Source organism: Scyliorhinus torazame, chromosome 1 (assembly GCF_047496885.1).
Source record: "Scyliorhinus torazame isolate Kashiwa2021f chromosome 1, sScyTor2.1, whole genome shotgun sequence".
NCBI lineage: Eukaryota > Metazoa > Chordata > Chondrichthyes > Carcharhiniformes > Scyliorhinidae > Scyliorhinus > Scyliorhinus torazame.
In genome coordinates, this window is record NC_092707.1 from 181,439,469 (window position 1) to 181,463,700 (window position 24,232).

The 24,232-nt window shown below is 46.3% G+C and overlaps 1 protein-coding gene across 3 annotated transcripts in view; it reads right to left on the minus strand.

Annotated features, from left to right (window-relative positions):
• Positions 1–425: 425 nt before the first annotated feature.
• LOC140418106 (disks large-associated protein 2-like) overlaps positions 426–24,232 on the minus strand; it is a 1,176,606-nt gene continuing 1,152,799 nt past the window's right edge. For all 3 annotated transcript variants that reach the window (XM_072501530.1, XM_072501537.1, XM_072501527.1), the window contains one exon: positions 426–2,855. In XM_072501530.1, coding sequence (XP_072357631.1) covers positions 2,637–2,855 — 219 coding nt within the window. In that variant the 3' untranslated portion in view covers positions 426–2,636. The remainder of the gene's footprint in view (positions 2,856–24,232) is intronic.

The following is a 24,232-nucleotide window of genomic DNA, read 5'->3' on the forward strand; positions in this document are numbered from 1 at the left end:
GGTGATAACACTTAGAATGTAGGGCAGCACCTGTGGTGGAGAAACAGAATGAAAAATGTCAGGTGCGTTCTGTTGAAAGATTACCGGTCTGAAACGTTAACTCTTTTTCTCTCTCCACAGATGTTGCCTGAGTACTGGATTTCCAACACCACTTTATCAACTCAGTTATTAACCTGCCGTGCTGACAACTAATAGATAATGTATACAAGGGCATGGTGGCGCTTGCCCGAGCACACTGGAAAACCAACCTGCAATTAGGTCCTCCAAGCGGAGCTGCACGATGTACGCATGTAAGAAATGTTCGAAGAATCTGATCAGCAACTTTATGTACAGAAGCCAGTGCCAATTTCAGATGGACAGAAATAGAAGTCAGAGAAGAAGCAAAATCAGTTAAAGGGTTCCAATTACAGACAAGAATTGCACAGTTCTCTGAAAGACTTTAATAGAAATCAGTTTCATCAGTTAGAATGGTTGTCCCAGTGATAACCACTTAGTAGGAATATTATCTAATCACAATTGTAGCAGCCTTGGTGTAATAAAGGCTCCTGCAATCCCTCCGCTGCCAACCCTCCCATGACTTGCCTTACAGCACTGAACTTTACAATGTATTAGTGGAACCTGCTTTTATGGTGTTGTATAATATCATAATCCACTTTGCTACCATAAAACTCACAAATACCATGCATTCATTCCTACAGAATTACCCATTCGTTTTGCCATTACATAGCCCATTGCATATTACACATTTTTCTCAGTTAATACATCCCAGTAAGTTGGAATTATCTTAACAAGCAAGCACAACTTAATATTTTTCGCCATCTCCTTTGGCGCAAATAGGTCTACTATCAGTCCCCATGAAGACATCGAACATCCACAGTCTGGACCTAATGGTTTTACCCTTTGATCCCTTCTCCCCTTGGCCTCAATCCTTTTTCCCATTTTAGCACAGTTGCAATCATTATTTCTTCACCCTTAATCCAGTGTCCATCAGGTTTCACCAGAAAATGTGGAGGTGATAATATTTGATTAAAATTAACTTTATTTAATATAGTCATAGACTTTACAGTGCAGAAGGAGGCCATTCGGCCCATTGAGTCTGCACCGGTCCTTGGAAAGAGCACCCTACTTAAGCCCACTCCTCCACCCTAACCCCGCAACCCAGTACCCCTACCTAAACCTTTTGGGCACTAAGGGCAACTTAGCATGGCCAATCCACCTAACCTGCACATCTTTGGATGTGGGAGGAAACTGGAGCAACCGGAGGAAACCCATGCAGACACGGGGAGAATGTGCAAACCCCGCACAGACAGTGACCCAGTGGGGAATCGAACCTGGGACCCTAGAGCTGTGACGCAATGGCGCTAACCACTGTGCTACGGTGCCTCCCACGGTAATTTGGGGTAATTTGAATATGGGGCTCAAGGTGAACTGATGCCACCGAAAGGATTCTGTTCCCTCTTTGTTCCCACCCAATGTCAGTATCATCTAATCCAGGTTACATATACCCAACAGGAAAATGGCACGCAAACCTTCTTCTGAATCCTCCTGAAAAGTTGCCTTAATTGTGAACTCTGCAGGGACCTCCTCAGATGCACAAGTACAAAATATTGGCCTTTTCACACCAGCTTGGACTGCTAATCAAGCTGCTGTGAGTGGCATGGTGGGGATGCTGTGGTCTCGGGCTTACTGAGAACTCGGTTGAGTCTTTTAGAATTCATTTTAATATCGGCTTTTTACAGAGAGAGAGACAGAGGAGCTGCACTATTTTTTACAATTGGCACTTTTGTAGTTCTGTCTGTGAGCTAACGCCGCTAATATCATGTTTTCCTGTACAGAAAGGCAGACGGGGGGTGTTGAGGGGAGTATTCCAACCTGTTCAGCTGGGTGGGCTGCCTTCATATCCAGGTCCCCAAAGTAAAGGGACAGTTTTCCAATTGTTTGTGTCACCCAATCTCCAGTGAGCAGGGTCCATTGTAATGGAGGAACAACAAGGAACTGCTGGGTCGGAGAATAATTTGAAATTCTAAATGAACTCAGCACTTTGCAGAGTCAGATTTGTGGAGCGTTCACAGTTCTGTGTGTGAATCTTATTTTTTTTAAATAATCTATTTCCTAAGACCAGTGATAAATTTAGCTACCGTCACAATGCCTCGGTGAAACGTATCACATTAAGAATGTACCACTGGAAAGTACCAGAATGGAAAGATAATTCCAGTGAAATTGAATGATAAAACTTTCACTGACTTGCAGGTCTGACATTTTTGTCCTGCTGAACTGCAGTTTCCTAATGAAACAAAGTTCAAAAATGAGTTCAAATGACTGCGGGATGCTTACAGCAGCATGCTTCTTGGGTCTTACCAGAACTCTCTTCGTATTGCTCTTTCACTCGGATGCATTATAAAGAACGTGTGCACAAAATATATTAGACTGCAGCTTCATTTTAAAAAACTGAAGAAAATATAATTGGTCCACCGTGACAACATAAAGGAACACAGGAGGAATGTTAATGTTTGCGAGTGCCGACACCAGATAGCAGGATTCAAATTATGCCCGCAGCCTGGCCTTGCCATCCCTTGTACATAAGAAGTAAAGTTGAAATTAAAGACAAGGCTCCTGCCAAGTGGCACTGTGCAATGTCAAAGCCTCGTTTGGGCTTCAGGGATGTAGATTTCAATGCTATCTGCACTCTCTGTGGCCGAGTTTTGCCGATATGAAGCTGCACGCTTCGCAGCCATGAGCCGTTTCCTTGCTTCCTGCCTGTGTCTGTCAGCAAGTTCCAATGACTTCTCCCGCATCGCGGGTAATCTTCCTTTTGACGGCTTCTTTGGTATAGGAGGGGGGATCTTCATTTCATCCTATCAACAGAAACAGTTTTTAGAGAATCACCAAAGTACAATTAATTCCCTGTTTACTTCTTTATCTCCTCTCCTCAAAGATAATTCTATTTTTGTAACCAATCAACCGCCTTTCCTACTGGCGCGAATTCACCTTTCCCACTGGCGCGATTGCCAGTGCACCAGTTGCCCTCATGCACCTTCTCCAGTTGCATTGAGATTTGCTATTTGACCATGGCAAGCTTCACAACTGAATGTCCCCCAACTCACATCCTGGCACTTTCAAGCAAAGTCGTTTATAAAGACGAAGGGGGAGACTTTCCGCGCCCCTCACGGGGTGTTTTCCGGCAGTGCCATTGACCGCAGGTGGGATCTTCCGGTGTCTACGGCGCCTTGTGTGGCTCGCCCGTCCCGCTCCCGGGGAATCCGCCGCCGGGAGTGTGACAAACTGCGCCGATCTTCACCCAACTATACTGAGCCCAATTGAAGGAGTCCTTGCAATTTTATTAATCTGCCAGACTCACACTGAGCAGTGCGTTTGCTATCCAAGATAACAGGGAAGCTCAATTCATATTTTTTTTAACCTTCTGCCCAATTCTTACCATATATGTTAGTCTGAAGGCATATTACCCACATATATGGTAAGAATTGGGCAGAAGGTTCAAAAAAATATGAATTGAGCTTCCCTGTTATCTTGGAAGTGATCATTTGAGAAACCTGCCACATTTTTCAATTTTCTCTAAAAGATAGAAAATACCGCAGCATGAGATTAATGCATTCGGGCAAAATTAATTGTGGGATTTAGCTATGATAAGACAATACAGATGAACCAGCAAGAAAATAGCACAGATGTCAATGTATTTGAAGCCTCACAAATCTCCTCCAAAACAGGTGTTGACTTATACACTGAGTTGAAGTGAATCGCCGGCATGGGTGTGGTTAGCCACCACCATTATTGTTTGTTACCTGTGGCCTGCTCTGTATGAGCATGTCTTAAAGTCCCGTGCATCTTTGCAACACCATCTGTTATCACCTACTTGATCCCATGCATCCAATTATAAGGCAAAGTTAAAAAAAACATCCAGTTGTGGGGTGCAAAATTGAGACTGAGTTCTAATGGGAATATAGTATGTTGTGGTAGAAGGGGAGTCGGCTTATACGGCGAGCAAAAACATGATGTTGGGGCTGAAAAATGGGGTCCTCTTATACTGCAGTTTGACTTATACATTGTAATCTACAGTCATTATACATGTATCAAAATAGAATCAGCTCATATAAAGTTAAGAATAGGCTTGCACAGCTTGATAAACAACTAATGTTTTCCTGAAATGCTCACCCGAAATGTAATTCCTATACTACTCCCATGAAATTCACTGAGTAACTGCATGAATAAGATATGATATAGTTAAGTACAGCGTGCTTGAGAGGAACACATGACTTCTTGATTTGCAAACCTTTCCATAAGACCATAAGACACCAGAGCAGAATTAGGCCATTTGGTCCATCGAGTCTACTCTGCCATTCAATCAGGGCTGATATATTTCTCATCCTCATTCTCCTGCCTTCTCCCCATTGCCATGTGAGAGTCCCTTTAAGAAAAGTTTGTTTCACCAAATTGCTGCAGTGATGTCATTGTGTGGGTGGAGCTGGGCTGTCTGTCTGTCTTTTACTTTCGTTTTTGAGCTCGCAGCTGCAGTGTGTTTTTGGTTTCGTTTTCAGAGTTGGCGACCTGCATTCGCTGCAAGAAGATGTCATGATCTCTCTCTACAAGCTAAAGAATGTCTTCAGCTCATTGATGATTGCAAAGTGATACGTGTTTCTGTGGAGAATTTAAGCCTGCTATGTTTGTTAAAAAGTGTTTTGGGCATATTGTCATGTGAGGGTACCTTTAAGACATGGATGTTTAAGCAATATACCTTTAAGAAAGCATTGATGTCAGAGAGTGGGTGGGACTCAGCTCAGGTCAGCCATTTTGCAGTTTGGTTTTGCAAGTTTTGAAAAGTGCCTGGCTGGTTTTGCTGAGAGCAGCTAAAAAGTGCCTGGCTGGTTTTGCTGGGAGCAGATTAAAAGTAGAAAGCCAGTTTGAGACAGCAGCTTGAGAAGTTCTGTTTTGCTGTGATCTGCTTAGAAGGGAGAAAGCCAGGTTTGAGAAAGCAGCGTGGGTGTGTCTGTGGGGTTCCAGAGAGCTGCATGAAGAAAGCAAGGTGCTGGAGCTGAAGTTACCCAAGCTAATGTATTTCTGCCATTCTACAGAATATATATATCCTTTAACCTGATGTGATACTGTTTAAAGGTGTTAAGTCTCTTGGAAGTTTGAAGGAACATTTTAAGGAGTTATTTACTGTTGCAATATTTTCTGAGTTATCTTTGAAGTAAGGGGTGTCAAGAGATCCCATGTGTATTTAAGATGTTAAGTTGAGTTCATGGAATAAACATTGTTTTGTGTTTAAAAACCCACGTGTCCATAATTGTAATCCCACACCTAGGGAAAAGCCGCGTGCTCGGAAAAGCAATAAATCCATTTAAGGGAGAGGTTGATTGAACTCCATGATACATTTTGGGGTTCTGAAAACGCCTCGCCTATAACAATATGGATATTGTTAGGAAAGTTACTGAGGGTTATCTGTATAATATTGTATTTTGGAAAGTATCAGTGTCTGCAGTTAATAAACTGTTTACTGTGTGTTTATAAAACATTAACTGGATTCATAGAATAAACATTGTTTTGTTTAAAAATACTTTAGTTCTGTGTTGCATCCCACCTGTAAAGTGGGCCCTTGGGCTCCCCATAACCAAAATCTATTAAAAGTTGTGGGTCAGGTGAACTCCATGATATACTTTAGGGTTCTCTAAACCCTGGCCCATAATCCCTGATCCTCTTATTAATCATTAACCTATCCATCTCTGTCTTAAATATACTCAGTGACTTGGCCTCCACAGCCTTTTGTGGCAAAGTGTTCCACAGATTCACCACCTTTCGGCTGCAGAAATTCCTCCTCTGTTTTAAAGGATTGTCCCTTCAGTCTGAGGCTGTGCTCTCGGTTTCTAGTTTTTCCTACTAGTGGAAACATTGTCTCTATGTCCACTCTATCTAGGCCTCTCAGTATCCTGTAACTTTCAATAAGACCCCCCTCATCCTTCTAAACTCCCAATGAGTATAGACCCAGAGTCCTCAACCACTCCTAATATAGTACGAAGTCTTACAACACCAGGTTAAAGTCCAACAGGTTTGTTTCGATGTCACTAGCTTTCGGAGCGCTGCTCCTTCCTCAGGTGAATCAGCAGCGCTCCGAAAGCTAGTGACATCGAAACACACCTGTTGGACTTTAACCTGGTGTTGTAAGACTTCGTACTGTGCTCACCCCAGTCCAACGCCAGCATCTCCACATCACTCCTAATATAGCAAGCTCTTCATTCCAGGCATCATTCTTATGAACCTCTGGACTCTTTCCAAGGCCAGTGCATCCTTCCTTAGTTACAAACTGCTCACAATACTCCAAATGGTGTCTGACCAGAATCTTATACAGCCTCAGAAGTACATCCCTGCTCTTGTATTTTAGCCCTCTCAACATGAATGCTAATATTGTATTTGCCTTCCTAATTTTCGACTGGATCTGCACATTAATCTTAAGAGAATCTTGAATTGGATTCCTAAATTCTTTTATGCTTATGATTTCTTAAGCCTTTCCCTATTTAGAAAATAGTCTATGCCTCCATTCTTCCTACCCAAGTGTATAACCGCACACTTTTCCACATTGTATTCCATTTGCCACTTAATTTCCCATTCTTTGCATCATTGGTGTTTTCCCCGCAACTTATTTAGGTCTAGTGTAAACTAATTGTTATGGTTAGTCAACATCTTCATTATTGACTACCAGGCTGGCATAAGGCAAACTAGATGGATCTTGGTCTTGGTTTATGTAATAATTCCTCCTATGCTCCAGTCCATAAATTATATTGAGGGAACACTAAACAAGGAACTGAATAAATGGCTAACAATGAATCGATGAAATTCAAGACACAGTGGTTGGAGATAACTGCAATTTAGGAAATTGGGTGAGCAGAGGGCATCCTTGCAATACAGCCCACTCTGAGTTTCCTGCCAATCATTACAGTACCCTCTGAGCCACCTGAGTTTTACCTCGTTGTTTGCAAGGGGACGCACTGTGCCTGGAATTATCTCCCCCACATAGATTTGTTACTTTTCCAGGGATTAGCCAATATTTAAATAAGGAACATTTCATTACTTCAAAGACCCTCCCTCAATATCCTGGCTAATTTACAAATCAAACAACCTGTACTTTGAAGATAAAGTGGGCTCTGATCTCTGAATTGAAATGAGGCAGTGAAAAATATGTGAATCAAGTTACTTCAAAATGCCATAACACTAAATACAGAGGTCTTCCATTGTGACAGTTCATCGCTTCCCTGGGAATATGGTTGCTCAATGGTGCACGTATGCAGTGCTTGCAAGACCTTGCGCTCTGTTATACTCAGGTGAACAGCCCTTATCACCAAATCTTTCCAGTTAAAGCTTTCCATGTGGTATGTCGAGACTTTCTGGCTTTAAACTTGTAGCAAAGTCATGCGTTTATGTGGCGTGGATTGTACTAGGGACAGAGGTGCTGCATTTAGGGATGCCGGTGGCATAGTAGTATTGTCATGGACTAATAATCCAGATACCCAGGGTATTGCTCTGGGGACCCAAGTTCGAATCCAGCTATGGCAGATGGTGAAATTTGAATTCAATAAAAATATGGAATTAAAAGTCTAATGACCATGAAACCATTATCAGTTGTTGTACAAACCCATCTGGTTCATTGATGTTCTTTAGGGAAGGAAATCTGCCATCCTTACCTGTTCTGGCCTACAGATCCACAGCAATTTGGTTGACTCTTTTTTAAAAAAATGCCTCTCAGCAATTAGGGATGGGCAACAAATGCTGGCTTTGCCAGCAACGCCCACACCTCATGAAAGAATGAAGAAAAAAGAAATTGACTATCATGCCAGTTGCCTCACATAGCACAGTGACTGTGCTGAATGCTTCATAGGGCTTTGCAATCTGCTAGCCCTATCTGGAGACTGTCCAGCTTACAACTATTGAGGGATGCCCCTGTAGCCTAAGAATGGTTTAACAATACAATGCTCAGCTTTTCTCCTTGAACAAGCAAGGCACAGAGGCTGAATTCACCAAGGGAAAGCAGCAGAGGGCTGGATTCTCTGTTTGAGAGACTAAATGCTGACGCTGAGACTGAATGGGGATTGTTCCACAGTCCCGATGGCGGCGCCAGTCCCGGAGCAATTCACAAAATGTCAATGTGTCACCGTTCGTGTCACATGGAACTAGTGCAATTCCAACTGACGCCAGCGTTGGATTTGCTGCGGTCGGGATTGGCACTGGAGAGCCTAACAAGCTGGAGCTGAGTTAAAGCACTCCACATCCCACACACACGCATTCCAGACAACAAGATGTCACCCTGAAGAGCGGTCCCAAGGTTCGCAGATACAGAGCTCAGGATACTGCTGGAAACCATGGAGGAGAGGCTGCCACCAGCCGACAGGTACAAAAGGTGAAGTCACATGGGATCAGAGGTGAGCTGGCAAGATGGATACAGAACTGGCTAGGTCATAGAAGGCAGAGAGTAGCAATGGAAGGGTGCTTTTCTGATTGGAGGGCCGTGACTAGTGGTGTTCCGCAGTGATCAGTGCTGGGACCTTTGCTGTTCATAGTATATATAAATGATTTGGAGGAAAATATAACTGGTCTGATTAGTAAGTTTGTGGATGACACAAAGGTTGGTGGAATTGCGGATAGTGATGAGGACTGTCAGAGGATACAGCAGGATTTAGATTGTTTGGAGACTTGGGCTGAGAGCTGGCAGATGGAGTTTAATCTGGACAAACGTGAGGTAATGCATTTTGGAAGGTCTAGTACAGGTAGGGAATATACAGTGAATGGTAGAACCTTCAAGAGTATTGACAGTCAGAGAGATCTAGGTGTACAGGTCCACAGGTCACTGAAAGGGGCAACACAGGTGGAGCAGGTAGTCAAGAAGGCATACGGCATGCTTGCCTTCATTGGCCAGGGCATTGAGTATACAAATTGGCAAGTCATGTTGCAGCTGTGTAGAACCTTAGTTAGGCCACACATGGAGTATAGTGTTCACACTACCAGAAGGATGTGGAGGCTTTAGAGAGGGTGCAGATGAGATTTACCAGTATGTTGCCTGGTATGGAAGGCATTAGCTAAGATTAGAGGTGAATAAACTCGGTTTGTTCTCACTGGAACGACGGAGGTTGAGGGGCAACCTGATAGAGGTCTACAAAATTATGAGGGGCATAGACAGAGTGGATAGTCAAGACATTTTACCAGGGTAGAGAGGTCAATTACTAGGGGGCATAGGTTTAAGGTGCGAGGGGCAAGGTTTAGAGGAGATGTACGAGGCAAGTCTTTTACACAAAGGGTAGTCAGTGCATGGAACTCGCTGCCGGAGGAGGTGATGGAAGCAGGGACGATAGTGACGTTTCAGGGGCATCTTGACAAATACATGAATAGGATGGGAATAGAGGGATATGGACCCAGGAAATGTAGAAGATTTTAGTTTAGGCGGGCAGCATGGTCGGCACGGGCTTGGAGGGCTGAAGGGCCTGTTGCTGTGCTGTACTTTTCTTTGTTCTTTGAAATCAACAGGGCCCGGGTGCAGGTGACATGCCCCACCGCAAGAACCGGACAATAGTGGCGGAAAACTCTGCACAATCTCCTCAGGACGGCACGGGTGAGTCACCACCGCTTTGCCCTTGGCACCACCTCCGTCCCACACACCCCACACCCCTCACCACCCCCACAGAGGCCGCCCGCACCCCACCCACCAGCAGCTCCCTTGCACCCCCTTGCTGATTTGACTGTGGCCTCAGGCCCATTATCCTGCCTATCATCAATACTCTTTGATTCCATCATTAATCAAGAATCTATCAAACTCTGCTTTAAAAATATTCAATGATCCTGCCTCGACCACTCTCCAAGGAAGAGTCCGACAGACTCACTATTTGCTAAGAGAAGAAATTCTCCTCAGCGCCATCTTAAATGGGAGACCCCTTTTTTAAAACCATGCCTCCAGGATCTGCGGCGACATTCTCCGACCCCCCCGCCGGGTCGGAGAATCGCCGGGGACTGGCGTGAATCCCGCCCCCGCCGGTTGCCGAAGTCTCCGGCACCAGATATTCGGCGGGGGCGGGAATCGCAGCGCGCCAGTTGGCGGGCCCCCCCGCTCGATTCTCCGGCCCGGATGGGCCGAAGTCCCGCCGATAAATTGCCTGTCCCGCCGGCGTAAATTAAATCACCTACCTTACCGGCGGGACAAGGCGGCGCAGGTGGGCTCCGGGGTCCTGGGGGGCGCGGGGCGATCTGGCCCCCGGGGGTGCCCCCACGGTGGCCTGGCCCGCGATCAGGGCCCACCGATCCGCGGGCGGGCCTGTGCCGTGGGGGCACTCTTTCCCTTCCGCCTCCGCCATGGTCTCCACCATGGCGGAGGTGGAAGAGACTCCCTCCACTGCGCATGCGTGGGAAACTGTCAGCGGCCGCTGACGCTCCTGCGCATGCGCCGCCCGGAGATGTCATTTCCGCGCCAGCTGGCGGGGCAACAAAGGCCATTTCCGCCAGCTGGCGGGGTTGAAATTCGTCCGGCGTCGACCTAGCCCCTCAATGTTGGGGCTCGGCCCCCAAAGATGCGGAGCATTCTGCACCTTTGGGGCGGCGCGATGCCCGTCTGATTGGCGCCGTTTTGGGCGCCAGTCGGCGGACATCGCGCCGTTTCCGGAGAATTTCACCCCAGGTCTCTCCCACAGGGGGAAACACCCTTTTGACATTCAAGCTGTCAAGCCCCTCATGACTTTCTAGAATTGGATACGATCACCTCTCATTCTTCTAAACTCCAATGGATACAGGCTAAACCTGACAAATGTTCCTCATAGGATAATCAGTCGAGTGAATCTTCTCTAAATTGCTTCTAATCTCCCTTTTGTACGAAGGAATGAACTCCATGCTCAATTCGTTGGTTACCTCAGTGAAATGGAATGTGCAATTTTTAAAACATTAAGTTCACAGGTATGCAGTTCAGAACCCAAATCTTGCTTTCTCATCGTGGCATAATTCATTCTACTCCTTCTCTTGGTTCCAATGGGTAGATTTTCTGAGGGGAGAGGTACCTGCTCCACCTCATGTGTAGGTCATGTGCAGTGTGCGTGGCGCAACCAAAATTTTACAATCAGTACCTTCCATGAGTCAGATACTATGCGGTTGTAATCCCACCAAGTTAGGATGCCTTGGGAGCTCTTTAGAAGTTGGGCACATCCTGATTCTGGGATTTCTGACCCCATTCCCAGAGTTTCCAATTTTCAGGAGTGCCTTTTAAGGGTGCGGGCTGATTAGGGTCTTGAGCACACACTCTGCATTCCCAAAATGGCTGGTTCCATTGCAGGGATAGACTGTTCTCATCCCATTAAATTTTCACGCAGTCAGGCCAGCTTTTCAAAGAGTCGTGGTTTACGGTACTTCAGAGGGGTCGTGGACCATAGTCTTCATAAGGGAATCTTTTGAAAGGTAAGTTTCAAAAGGTCCTCCATATGCCATGTTGTTAACTCTGAAGAACTACTATGACCCTCAATACCCCATTGCACAGCTACGGCACCTCAATGATCATTTACCACTCTGACCCATGCATATGACCCATGGACTCAACACTGACTGTAGGCTGCATGAAAAAGCCTATAAAATAAATTTTAAGAAAGCTTTTGATTTTCTTAAAAAGTACCCTTTTTACTGTCGACCAACTGAAGAGTCTATCGTCCAGACCTATCTTTCATTAGCAACTGCAGCTGGGGTTCAAGTGTTTTAGTGCTTTAATGGATGATGAGGCTTGGCTGAAAGCTCAGTAATACGTCAGCCTGACCCCAAGAAAAACATTGCTTGGCTCCCTGATCTACACTGTCAATTTCACAATGCTTATTTACACAAGGTAAAGAGGGTTCAAATATTTACAGTTTTTGCGATTGAAAGTGGAAACTTACCAATTCATGTTTTTTTAACCTTTTCATACATCCAGGGCTGGATCCTCCACACCCCGACTTCGGAATCGCGTTCGGCGACAGTGCGGAGGATCCAGTTTTCCGCATGAAATTGGGTTCGGCGCCGATTCCACGATTCTCCACCCCCCGGAAAGGGGTGTACTCGGTGAGTAGCCACCCCGATTATCCACCACCAGAGGCCATTGCCTGGGGCCCGCCCCCCTATTCTGCATCCCCGACCGGCCAAATTCCCGACAGCCTGGACCACTCATGGTACCACCATGCGTGATACCCACGTGGCGGCTGCGGATTCAGTCCGGGGCCGCCACAGTTGGGGGAGGGCTGATCGGAGGGCAGGGGGGGCCTCATTTGGGACTTTTTATTTGTGCAGGCGGTCAGGGTCGGGCCAGCGTCCGATTGGGGGCACTATTTCCGTGGTCCAGATCTGCGGTCTGAGTCTGCCATGGAGCATGGTGAGGCCGCTGGAGGCTGCCGTCATATGCCTGCGCGGCCTCTGACCCGGACGCGTGTGGGGCCGTATCGGCAGCTGGAGCTGTGATCTCCACAACAGCTGCCTGCAAGCCCCCTGCAAGGCTGTGAATCTGTGGTCTTTTGACACCAGTTTTCCTGATCCCTACTGTGGGCAGCACGGTAGCACAGTGGTTAGCACAGTTGCTTCTCAGCTCCAGGGTCATAGGTTCAATTCCCGGCTTTGGTCACTGTCTGTGCGGAGTCTGCAGTCTGCACGTTCTCCCCGTGTCTGCGTGGGTTTCCTCCGGGTGCACCGGTTTCCTCCCACAATTCAAAGATGCGCAGGTTGGGTGGATTGGCCATGCAAAATTGCCCAAAGTGTCCTTAGATGGGGTTGGTGGACTTACTGGGTTACGGTGATAGGGTGGAGGCATGGGCTTAAGTGGGGTGCTCTTTCCAAGGGCCGGTGGCTTCCTTCTGCACTGTAAATTTTATGACAAAAGACCGCAGTTTTCACAACAGCATGGGGACATAGTCCCAAAAGCGGAGAACCCAGTCCTCTATTCTCATTCCTTCTATACAGTGTACAGTGGGCGAATGAGCATGGAAGTGCCATAGCTTGGCATGGGGGGGGGGGGGGGGGGGGCATAAGGGTCCTTGGGACAAGGTGGACATGGAAATTTGTGTATAGGAGGCATGATGGGGATTGGGTTTTTTTTGGTTGGGGCATATCTTGGCATGTGAGCAAGAGGACCATAATGATGGGTGTGGGACATGAGGTGGTGTAGATGGGACATGGGGAGCGTAAAGAGGCTGATGGGATGTGAGAGTGAGGTTGGTTGGCCATCTTGTTTTAATTATGATCAGGACAAGTTCTACAGCACTGAGCCACGTCTTTTAAACAGCCCTCCTCTGTGTCCAGCAGTTCCTGCGTCTGTTTCTGGACTTTTTCTGGGGTCAGCTGGCCTGATTGCAGCTCGTATCTGCCCACTACAATGAATCATAGAATCCCTTCAGTGCAGAAGGAGGACATTCAGCCCCTCGAGTCTGCACTGGCCTTTGGAAAGAGCACCCTACTTAAGCACACACCTCCACCCTATCCCCGTAGCCCTGCCTAACCTTTTGGATACTAAAGAGCAATTTAGCATGGCTATTCCACCTAACATGCACATTTTTGGACTCTTGGGGGGGAAATGAGAGTGCCCGGAGGAAACCCACGTAGACATGGGGAGAAAGTGTGAACTCCACACAGTCACCTGAGGCCAGAATTGAACTGTAAGGCAACAGCGCTAACCACTGTGCCACCATGCCGCCCATTATTGTATCATATATCCCGCCCTTGTGGACAATTTTCCCCAAGGTGGGACAGGCCAGGCCAGGTCAGGCCAGGAATTTTTCTGACTCCTGTTACTCACCTCAAGGATGACAATCTTGCTCTATGTGTCAGAAGCAAGGTAACCAGCAATGAAAGCTTTGGAAAATAAAAGCAGACATTAATGTTTCAGCAGCTGAAGGAGACTGATGGGACAGAGGTAGCGGTAGGGAAACAAGGTAGTGTTGGATAGACTGGATGTGGGGAGAGGATTCAGAGCTCAAGTTTGAACAATAGATGAAGATTATGTGCCTCTGGACTAAACTCTGGAGACAATGAGAAAGAGAGATGGAGTTGAGACCAGAATGAAGGAGAATTAGCTTTAGTATTGTCAAAATTAAATTGATGAATGTTCTGGCCCATTGAGTTCTTAATGTCAGGTAGTTGGTGACAACAGTGGCAGGCATGGGATCGATGGAAGTGTTGGAAATATAGAGGCAGATATCATCAGCATACATTTCAATGATGACAACATGCTTCTGGATAACAGAGGTAGTATGTAATGTCTAAAGGTTGAATTGGAGGAGAGGGACAGGTTGACTAACTCAGTCATTGTTGGATGATAAGCAGCTGGGAGGAATGGGGTCAAAGGAGAAATTAACTGGTTTCAGGCAAGAGATACATTTCGTACTAATAGTGGATGTGGCTGGGCACAGTCGATCGTAGAGAGACAGTGGAGTAAGCGTATCTGAGTGATGAGTGAGCAAGGGTGAGGGTTCAGAGTGTTAGGAGGAAGGATCAGAGGAGACAGAAGCAACAGAGAAAATGAACTCAATTTTGGACATATCTCAGTTCAAACATCTGGCAATGAAGGTTCAGTGGAAGGTGACCCGGCTTCTTGAGTCTAATTACATTGGCCTTGCTTTTATAGAGTCATAGAGTGTTATATAACAGAACGAGGCCCTTCGGCCCATCATGTCTGTGCTGGTCATCAAAAGCCAATGTGCTCTAATCTATTTTCTAGCACTTGGTCTATAGCCTTGTATGTTATGGCATTTCAGGTGCTCATCTAAATGCTTCTTAAATGTTGTGAGAGTTTTTGCCACTACCACCCTTTCAGGCAGTGAGTTCCAGATGCCGATCACTCCATGGCTGAAAAAGGTTTCCTCAAATCCCCTCTAAATCCTTACCTTATTCGTATGTCCCTGGTTATTGGCCCTTCAACTAAGCCAAAATGTTTCTTCCTATCTATCCTATCCATGTCCTTCATAACCTTATACATGCCTTTATAATTTTGTATATGTACATGTTCTTAAAATGTCTGCTATTCTTATTGACCTGATGGATAAAACTTGGTGAGAAAATAGCCCCCACCATACCTGTTCTGTGGCAAAAGATGAGGATTCATGGAGATGTATTGCAGAAGGTAACGTTGCTTGCCTAATGCTAAATTTCTGAGTGTCCAGGACTTCCTGGAACTGGCATGGAACAGGATGTTGGTGTCGCTGGCTTGGCCAGCATTTATTGCCCGCCCCATCTGCCCTTGAGAAGAAGGTGGTGAACTGCTTTCCTGAACCGCTGCAGTCCATGTGGCGAAGGTACACCCACAGTACTGTTAAGGAGGGAGTTCTAGGACTTTGACTCAGTGACAGTGAAGAAACAGCGATTCAGTTCCAAGTTAGGATGGTGAGTGGCTGGGAGGGCAACTTCCAGGTGGTGGTGTTCCTGGGTTCCTTTGTCCTTCTAGATGGTAGCAGTTGTGGGTTTGAAAGGTGCTGCCAAAGGAGTCTTATTGTGTTCCAACAGTGCCTCATGTAGATGATACACACGGCAGCCACTGTTTGTCAATGGTGAAGGGAGTTGATGTTCGTGGAAGGGGTATCAATCAAGAAGGTTACTTAATGGCATCGAGCTTCTTCAGTGTTGGAGCTGCACTCGACCAGGCAAGTGGAGAATATTCCGTTACACTCCTGACTTGTGCCTTGTAGATGGTGAACAGGCTTTGGTGAGTCAGAAGGTGAGTAACTCACCATAGGATTCTGAGCCTCTGGCCTGCTCTTGAAGCCATTGTATTTGTATAGCTAGTCTAGTGCAGTTTCTGGTCAATGGTAACTCCCAGGATATTTTGGACACTAAGGGCAATTTTGGACACAATTTTGGACACTAAGGGCAATTTTGAATGGCCAATCTACCAAATCCGCATATCTTTGGGCTGTGGGAGGAAACCAGAGCACCCGGAGGAAACCCACGCACACATGGGGAGAACGTGCAGACTCCGCACAGACAGTGACCCAAGCCGGAATCGAACCTGGGACCCTGGAGCTGTGAAGCAATTGTGCTAACCACTATGCTATCGTGCTGCCCTATCCTGCTGCCAGTGTAATGGGGCGATGGTTAGATTCTCTCTTATTTCAGATGATCATAGCCTGGCGCTTGTGTGGCTCAAATATTACTTGCCACTTGTCAGCCCAAGTCTGGTTATTGTCCACGTCATGTTGCATTTGGACATGGATTGCTTCATTATATGAGGAGTCGCGAAAGGTGCTGAACATTGTGCAATCATCAGTGAGCATCCCACTTCTGACCTTATGACAGAAGCAATGTCATTGATGAAACAACTGAAGATGGTTCAGCCTAAGACACTCCCTGAGATAATCCTGCAGTGCTGCCTGCCACTGAGATGATTGACCTGCAATCACCACAACCATCTTCCTTTGTGCCAGGTATGACTCCAACGAGTGGAGGGTTTCCCCCCTGATTCCCATTGCTAGGGCTCCTTGATGCCATGCTCGGTCAAATTGTGCCTTAATTTCAAGGGCAGTCACTGTCACCTACCCTCTGAAAATCATGGGCTGGATTCTCCGTTTCTGCGGCTAAGTGCCGATGCCTCTGTGGAAATCGTGGCATTTTACAATGCCAAAATCGCCGCCAAATCCTCACCGATTCCAGGACCGGCGAGGGACTAGCAGCAGCGGCGGGTAAAACTCCCAGCTCCCGTGGCAAAAATGGCTGGAAAATGGCTGGGTCCGTGGCTGCGCATGTGCACAGCGACGACCTGCAGCGGTCGCGCCGTACAATATGGCGCCGGCCGAGCGTGAACCCGACCTGCCAAATACGGCCACACAGGACAACCCCTGGCTACCCCCCACCAGACTCCACCGCCTTCGCGGAAGCTCCTCCGGCCAGCAGCACGGCTGCCGGCTGACTGTGGCGGTGCTGGACACAGTCCGCGGCTGGTATGCCGGGTTCCTGACCGCTCAGACCACACGTCAATCGCGTGCTCAGGAACTCAGCCCATTGGGGGCAGAGCATCGGGGGAGGGCCTTCCGATGACGCGACAATTCCGTTCCAACAGCGTCTGATGCGCAGCGCAATGACACCATTTTGGAGGGGGCGAAGACTCAAAAACTGCCATGAAATAGGCAAATCAGCAAAGGGTCTGGTCTAGCACAGTGGGCTAAACAGCTGGCGTGTAGTGCAGAACAATGCCAGAAGCACGGGTTCAATTCTCGTACCGGCCTCCCCGAACAGGTGCCGGAATGTGATGACTAGGGGCTTTTCACAGTAACTTCATTGAACCCCACTTGTGACAATAAGTGATTATTATTATTAAATCGGCTCCGCCCCCGATTTGGGCGTCGGAAGGGATTCTCTGCCCGATATCTGATTACAATATCGGCGTCGGGCAATGGAGAATCCCACCCCATCTGTTTTATCCATGTTTGAACCAAGGCTTTAATGAGGTCAGGATTTGAGTGGCCCTGGCGAAACCCAAACTGAGCATCAGTGAACAGGTTATTGCAAAGCAAATGCTGCTTGATAGCACTGTTGATAATCCCTTCCATTAACTTTGCCGATGAGCAAGAGAACACTAATGGACGATAATTGGCTGGTTTGAATTTATCCTGTTTGTTGTGTACATGACATATCTGGAAAAGTTTCCATGTTGCTAGGTAGATAACAGGAGGCGGATTTAAAATAAAACACAAAATGAACCGACTAATGTCGGGGACGGGCCGTGCCTGCTGGTGTCTGTGGGCACCAATCAGAGCATGATAACTCTGCATTTGATGATAGGCTCAATAAATAAAAATGAGTCTATTAGCAGGCAATTCAGAGAGGCATCAGACTCTGGTTGGTCAAATCCCCATAGAGTGAAAAAACAGACTGGTCCGAACGTTGATGCGTGAGCATGCGAGGAATGAAAGGCAACTAGGCGAGGAGAGAGAGAGGCAAAGAAAGAAGATCCTATGTTTTATTTTTGCGAAATAAGCAGTCAGCAAATTTCCTGACCCAAGGCTGTGGTCAGGCCACTCGGCAACAACGAGGCGAGGCAGGAGGCGCCGGGCGAAAGCCACGAACCAAGGTGAACCAGCCAGCCAGCAGCTGTCTGGCAGCATGGGGAGCAGGTGAGGGATGACTCAACCTAACCAGGGTAGAGGCAGGCCAGCCAGCAACATGAGGCATGAGGCACTGAATCAAGCCTTACCAGCATGAGGAGACATAGAGTGAGGCAGGAGGCTGTCTTGAAGGCCCTAGACGAGCAAGGTTTGTGAGATTGTGAGAATGGGAGAGTGTGAGGAGTGGGGGGAGACAGTGAGGGTTTGCGGGGAGAAGGTGAAAGAGTGTGAGGGTGTTGAGCTGAGTGTGTGAGGGAGGGTTGCATTTTGGAGGGAGGGAGAGTTTGTGAGTTGTGAGGGAGGAATGGGCAGGAGGTGAGTACAGTGAATGTTGCTTGAAATTCATAGTCACAGCTTCATAGTTAAAAACAAAGCCAATTTTGCAGAACTTGAGTTAATGTGGGATTGACTGTGCAAAAGCCTGCTCCTTCAGAAAATTCATTAAAATCCAGGTCAATTTCTTTAGCAATATGAAGCAACACTATCAATATGGCTATAGCAAACGCAGAAAATTAAAGGTAAGGCAAGCGGACAAAATCAGGCAAAAAGACATTTTGTCATTTTACTTTAAAAAGTTTGAAGTATTGAACAGTGTGCAAGCTGTATATCCACATAATCTATGGGGAAATTATCTGATGACTTAGACTTGCTGATTTGTGGAGATGCAACATCACCTGAAAAAGTTAAATAAGAAGTGGACTCTGAAATGGAAATGGAACTACAAGGGGAAAACAGCAGCAGCCAGAGCAGTGGCACCACGGCTGGCTCTGATGTTCAGAAGGGAGGGTCAAAGCGCAGAAGAGTAATAGTAATAGGGGACTCTATAGTCAGGGGCACAGATAGGCGCTTCTGTGGACGTGAAAGAGACTCCAGGATGGTATGTTGCCTCCCTGGTGCCAGGGTCCAGGATGTCTCCGAACGGGTAGAGGGAATCCTGAAGGGGGAGGGCAAACAGGCAGAGGTCGTTGTACATATTGGTACTAACGACATAGGCAGGAAGGGGCATGAGGTCCTGCAGCAGGAGTTCAGGGAGCTAGGCAGAAAGTTAAAAGACAGGACCTCGAGGGTTGTAATCTCGGGATTACTCCCTGTGCCACGTGCCAGTGAGGCTAGAAATAGGAAGATAGAGCAGACAAACACGTGGCTAAACAGCTGGTGTAGGAGGGAGGGTTTCCGTTATCTGGACCTCTTCCGGGGCAGGTGTGACCTGTATAAGATGGACGGGTTGCATCTAAACCGGAGAGGCATAAATATCCTGGCCGCGAGGTTTGCTAGTGTCACACGGGAGGGTTTAAACTAGTATGGCAGGGGGGTGGGCACGGGAGCAATAGGTCAGAAGGTGAGAGCATTGAGGGAGAACTAGGGAATAGGGACAGTGTGGCTCTGAGGCAGCGCAGACGGGGAGAAGTTGCTGAACACAGCGGGTCTGGTGGCCTGAAGTGCATATGTTTTAATGCAAGGAGCATTACGGGTAAGGCAGATGAACTTAGAGCTTGGATTACTACTTGGAACTATGATGTTGTTGCCATTGCAGAGACCTGGTTGAGGGAAGGGCAGGATTGGCAGCTAAACGTTCCAGGATTTAGATGTTTCAGGCGGGATAGAGGGGGATGTAAAAGGGGAGGCGGAGTTACGCTACTTGTTCAGGAGAGTATCACAGCTATACAGCGAGAGGACACCTCAGAGGGCAGTGAGGCTATATGGGTAGAGATCAGGAATAAGAAGGGTGCAGTCACAATGTTGGGGGTATACTACAGGCCTCCCAACAGCCAGCGGGAGATAGAGGAGCAGATAGGTAGACAGATTTTGGAAAAGAGTAAAAACAACAGGGTTGTGGTGATGGGAGACTTCAACTTCCCCAATATTGACTGGGACTCACTTAGTGCCAGGGGCTTAGACGGGGCAGAGTTTGTAAGGAGCATCCAGGAGGGCTTCTTAAAACAATATGTAAACAGTCCAACTAGGGAAGGGGCGGTACTGGACCTGGTATTGGGGAATGAGCCCGGCCAGGTGGTAGATGTTTCAGTAGGGGAGCATTTCGGTAACAGTGACCACAATTCAGTAAGTTTTAAAGTACTGGTGGACAAGGATAAGAGTGGTCCGAGGATGAATGTGCTAAATTGGGGGAAGGCTAATTATAACAATATTAGGCGGGAACTGAAGAACATAGATTGGGGGCGGATGTTTGAGGGCAAATCAACATCTGACATGTGGGAGGCTTTCAAGTGTCAGTTGAAAGGAATACAGGACAGGCATGTTCCTGTGAGGAAGAAAGATAAATACGGCAATTTTCGGGAACCTTGGATGACGAGTGATATTGTAGGCCTCGTCAAAAAGAAAAAGGAGGCATTTGTCAGGGCTAAAAGGCTGGGAACAGACGAAGCCTGTGTGGCATATAAGGAAAGTAGGAAGGAACTTAAGCAAGGAGTCAGGAGGGCTAGAAGGGGTCATGAAAAGTCATTGGCAAATAGGGTTAAGGAAAATCCCAAGGCTTTTTACACTTACATAAAAAGCAAGAGGGTAGCCAGGGAAAGGGTTGGCCCACTGAAGGATAGGCAAGGGAATCTATGTGTGGAGCCAGAGGAAATGGGCGAGGTACTAAATGAATACTTTGCATCAGTATTCACCAAAGAGAAGGAATTGGTAGATGTTGAGTCTGGAGAAGGGGGTGTAGATAGCCTGGGTCACATTGTGATCCAAAAAGACGAGGTGTTGGGTGTCTTAAAAAATATTAAGGTAGATAAGTCCCCAGGGCCGGATGGGATCTACCCCAGAATACTGAAGGAGGCTGGAGAGGAAATTGCTGAGGCCTTGACAGAAATCTTTGGATCCTCGCTGTCTTCAGGGGATGTCCCGGAGGACTGGAGAATAGCCAATGTTGTTCCTCTGTTTAAGAAGGGTGGCAGGGATAATCCCGGGAACTACAGGCCGGTGAGCCTTACTTCAGTGGTAGGGAAATTACTGGAGAGAATTCTTCGAGACAGGATCTACTCCCATTTGGAAGCAAATGGACGTATTAGTGAGAGGCAGCACGGTTTTGTGAAGGGGAGGTCGTGTCTCACTAACTTGATAGAGTTTTTCGAGGAGGTCACTAAGATGATTGATGCAGGTAGGGCAGTAGATGTTGTCTATATGGACTTCAGTAAGGCCTTTGACAAGGTCCCTCATGGTAGACTAGTACAAAAGGTGAAGTCACACGGGATCAGGGGTGAACTGGCAAGGTGGATACAGAACTGGCTAGGCCATAGAAGGCAGAGGGTAGCAATGGAGGGATGCTTTTCTAATTGGAGGGCTGTGACCAGTGGTGTTCCACAGGGATCAGTGCTGGGACCTTTGCTCTTTGTAGTATATATAAATGATTTGGAGGAAAATGTAACTGGTCTGATTAGTAAGTTTGCAGACGACACAAAGGTTGGTGGAATTGCGGATAGCGATGAGGACTGTCTGAGGATACAGCAGGATTTAGATTGTCTGGAGACTTGGGCGGAGAGATGGCAGATGGAGTTTAACCTGGACAAATGTGAGGTAATGCATTTTGGAAGGGCTAATGCAGGTAGGGAATATACAGTGAATGGTAGAACCCTCAAGAGTATTGAAAGTCAAAGAGATCTAGGAGTACAGGTCCACAGATCACTGAAAGGGGCTACACAGGTGGAGAAGGTAGTCAAGAAGGCATACGGCATGCTTGCCTTCATTGGCCGGGGCATTGAGTATAAGAATTGGCAAGTCATGTTGCAGCTGTATAGAACCTTAGTTAGGCCACACTTGGAGTATAGTGTTCAATTCTGGTCGCCACACTACCAGAAGGATGTGGAGGCTTTAGAGAGGGTGCAGAAGAGATTTACCAGAATGTTGCCTGGTATGGAGGGCATAAGCTATGAGGAGCGATTGAATAAACTCGGTTTGTTCTCACTGGAAGGAAGGAGGTTGAGGGGCGACCTGATAGAGGTATACAAAATTATGAGGGGCATAGACAGAGTGGATAGTCAGAGGCTTTTCCCCAGGGTAGAGGGGTCAATTACTAGGGGGCATAGGTTTAAGGTGAGAGGGGCAAAGTTTAGAGTAGATGTACGAGGCAAGTTTTTTACGCAGAGGGTAGTGGGTGCCTGGAACTCACTACCGGAGGAGGTAGTGGAGGCAGGGACGATAGGGACATTTAAGGGGCATCTTGACAAATATATGAATAGGATGGGAATAGAAGGATACGGACCCAGGAAGTGTAGAAGATTGTAGTTTAGTCGGGCAGTATGGTCGGCACGGGCTTGGAGGGCCGAAGGGCCTGTTCCTGTGCTGTACATTTCTTTGTTCTTTGTTCTTTGATATTGCTAAAACTTGTGCTGAAGTGAGGCAAGAAACCTAACCTGAAGGCATTGCCTGTCCATAACCTGGGTATGATGGAATATTTTGTAGTAAATAAACCAGGAAATATAGGTAATATGGAAAATTTGAGAAAAGGGTTAGAGGTTGGAGGCCAAAAGCAGGTTAAAAGTCTGCATGAGAAATGGGATGAAGGAAATGAGAAATTGATTGATTCTTTTCAGAAACCTCTGTCTGGGGTTATGTTTGCAAATGATTCCCTGACTCTAGTAAAGGGAAACCAGCATTCATCGACGGGTACTACAACTTGAGAAATGTTAGAACAGATATTGCAGATCATGAAACTCCCAAAGCTCATATTAAGACTATGTGTGCGCTAAATCTAAGATGCAAATTATCAGGAAGAATTAATTCTGCATTATCAGCTCAGTTTGAAAAGATATTTATTGGAAGAAATGCTGTGACGTGTTGTTGCCTCAGTCAAACTGCTTTGGGCCTTTAAGAGGACTTAAAGAGTCATCATTGTCAACTTTAAGAGGTAATTTTTTAGCCTGCCTTGAAATTTTTTAGCCTGCCTTGAACATCTCAGTGAATTTGATGAGCTTCTCAAAGAGCATTTGAAAAATTATCAATTTTGTGGCTCAGGGAAGACTAACATTTTAGCGCACCAAACTTACGATGGCTTCATCACTAGAATGGCAGAGCAGCTCAGAAACCAATTCAATAATGAAGTAAAAGTTGCCAAATATTATTCCATAATAGTTGATTCAACACCAAATGTGAGTCATGTGGACCAATTAACATTGATTTCAAGATATGTGACCAGCGATGGTGAAGTTGTAGGGCGATTTCCTTTTTTTGTCCAGTTACAATCCCACACTTCTGAGTGTCTGGAGGCAGCGATTTTGGAAATCATTGCAAATTTAGGCTTGGACATCAAAAATTGTCGTGAACAGAGCTTCGATAATGCCGCAACTATGGCAGGAAAATATTCAGGACTACAAGCAAGACAGAACAATGCAAGCCCTTGTGCATTGTTCATCCCATGTTCCAGTCACTCATTGAATTTAATCTGTAATGTAGCAGCTGAATTCTGTGAGCAGGCTGTACATTGTTTTGACATTGATCAAAACATGTATGTCTTTTTTTCGGATTCCACACATCGGTGGAATATGTTGCAATCAGGCTTGGAGCAGGCAAAGCAAAAACATTTGACGGTCAACGAAATTTGTGACACGAGGTTGTCCCCTCATGCAGATGCTGTTTTGGCTTTGAAAATGAACTTTGCTGATATAAATGAAACCTTATTAGACACAGCCGCATCAAATTCAGAATAAACACTTATGATCTGAAGCAAAATCCTTCGCAGAGAAGTTTGAAAAGTACAATATTGCTGTTTTTACTCTTTTGTGGAAGCATTTGCTTCAAACAATTAATGCCTTGAGCAAATCGCTGCAAAATGTCAATACAACTTTAGTGAATGCTGCACAATTGTTAGCCTCAGTTAAAGTTTTGTCATGGAAGGTCAAAATGACTATAGCTCGGTGGAATTTTTATTATTCTTTATTTATTTCTTATTATTCTTTTATTTATTTTATTTATTTATGGAAGCAGCGGTACTAACGTTAACAAAAATATAGGTCTCTTTGCTGATGAGAAGCATAAAAGACCGACGAAACTAGAGACAATGAAATCACTTTAAAATGTAAAGAGAAGATCATCGTTGAGACTGTCAAAGCTCTTTATGACACAGTAATTATGCAAATATAGAGCAAACGTGAACCTCTGAAGAAAACAGTTGATTTATTTTGTGTGCACTTCGTCAGAAGTTTGGA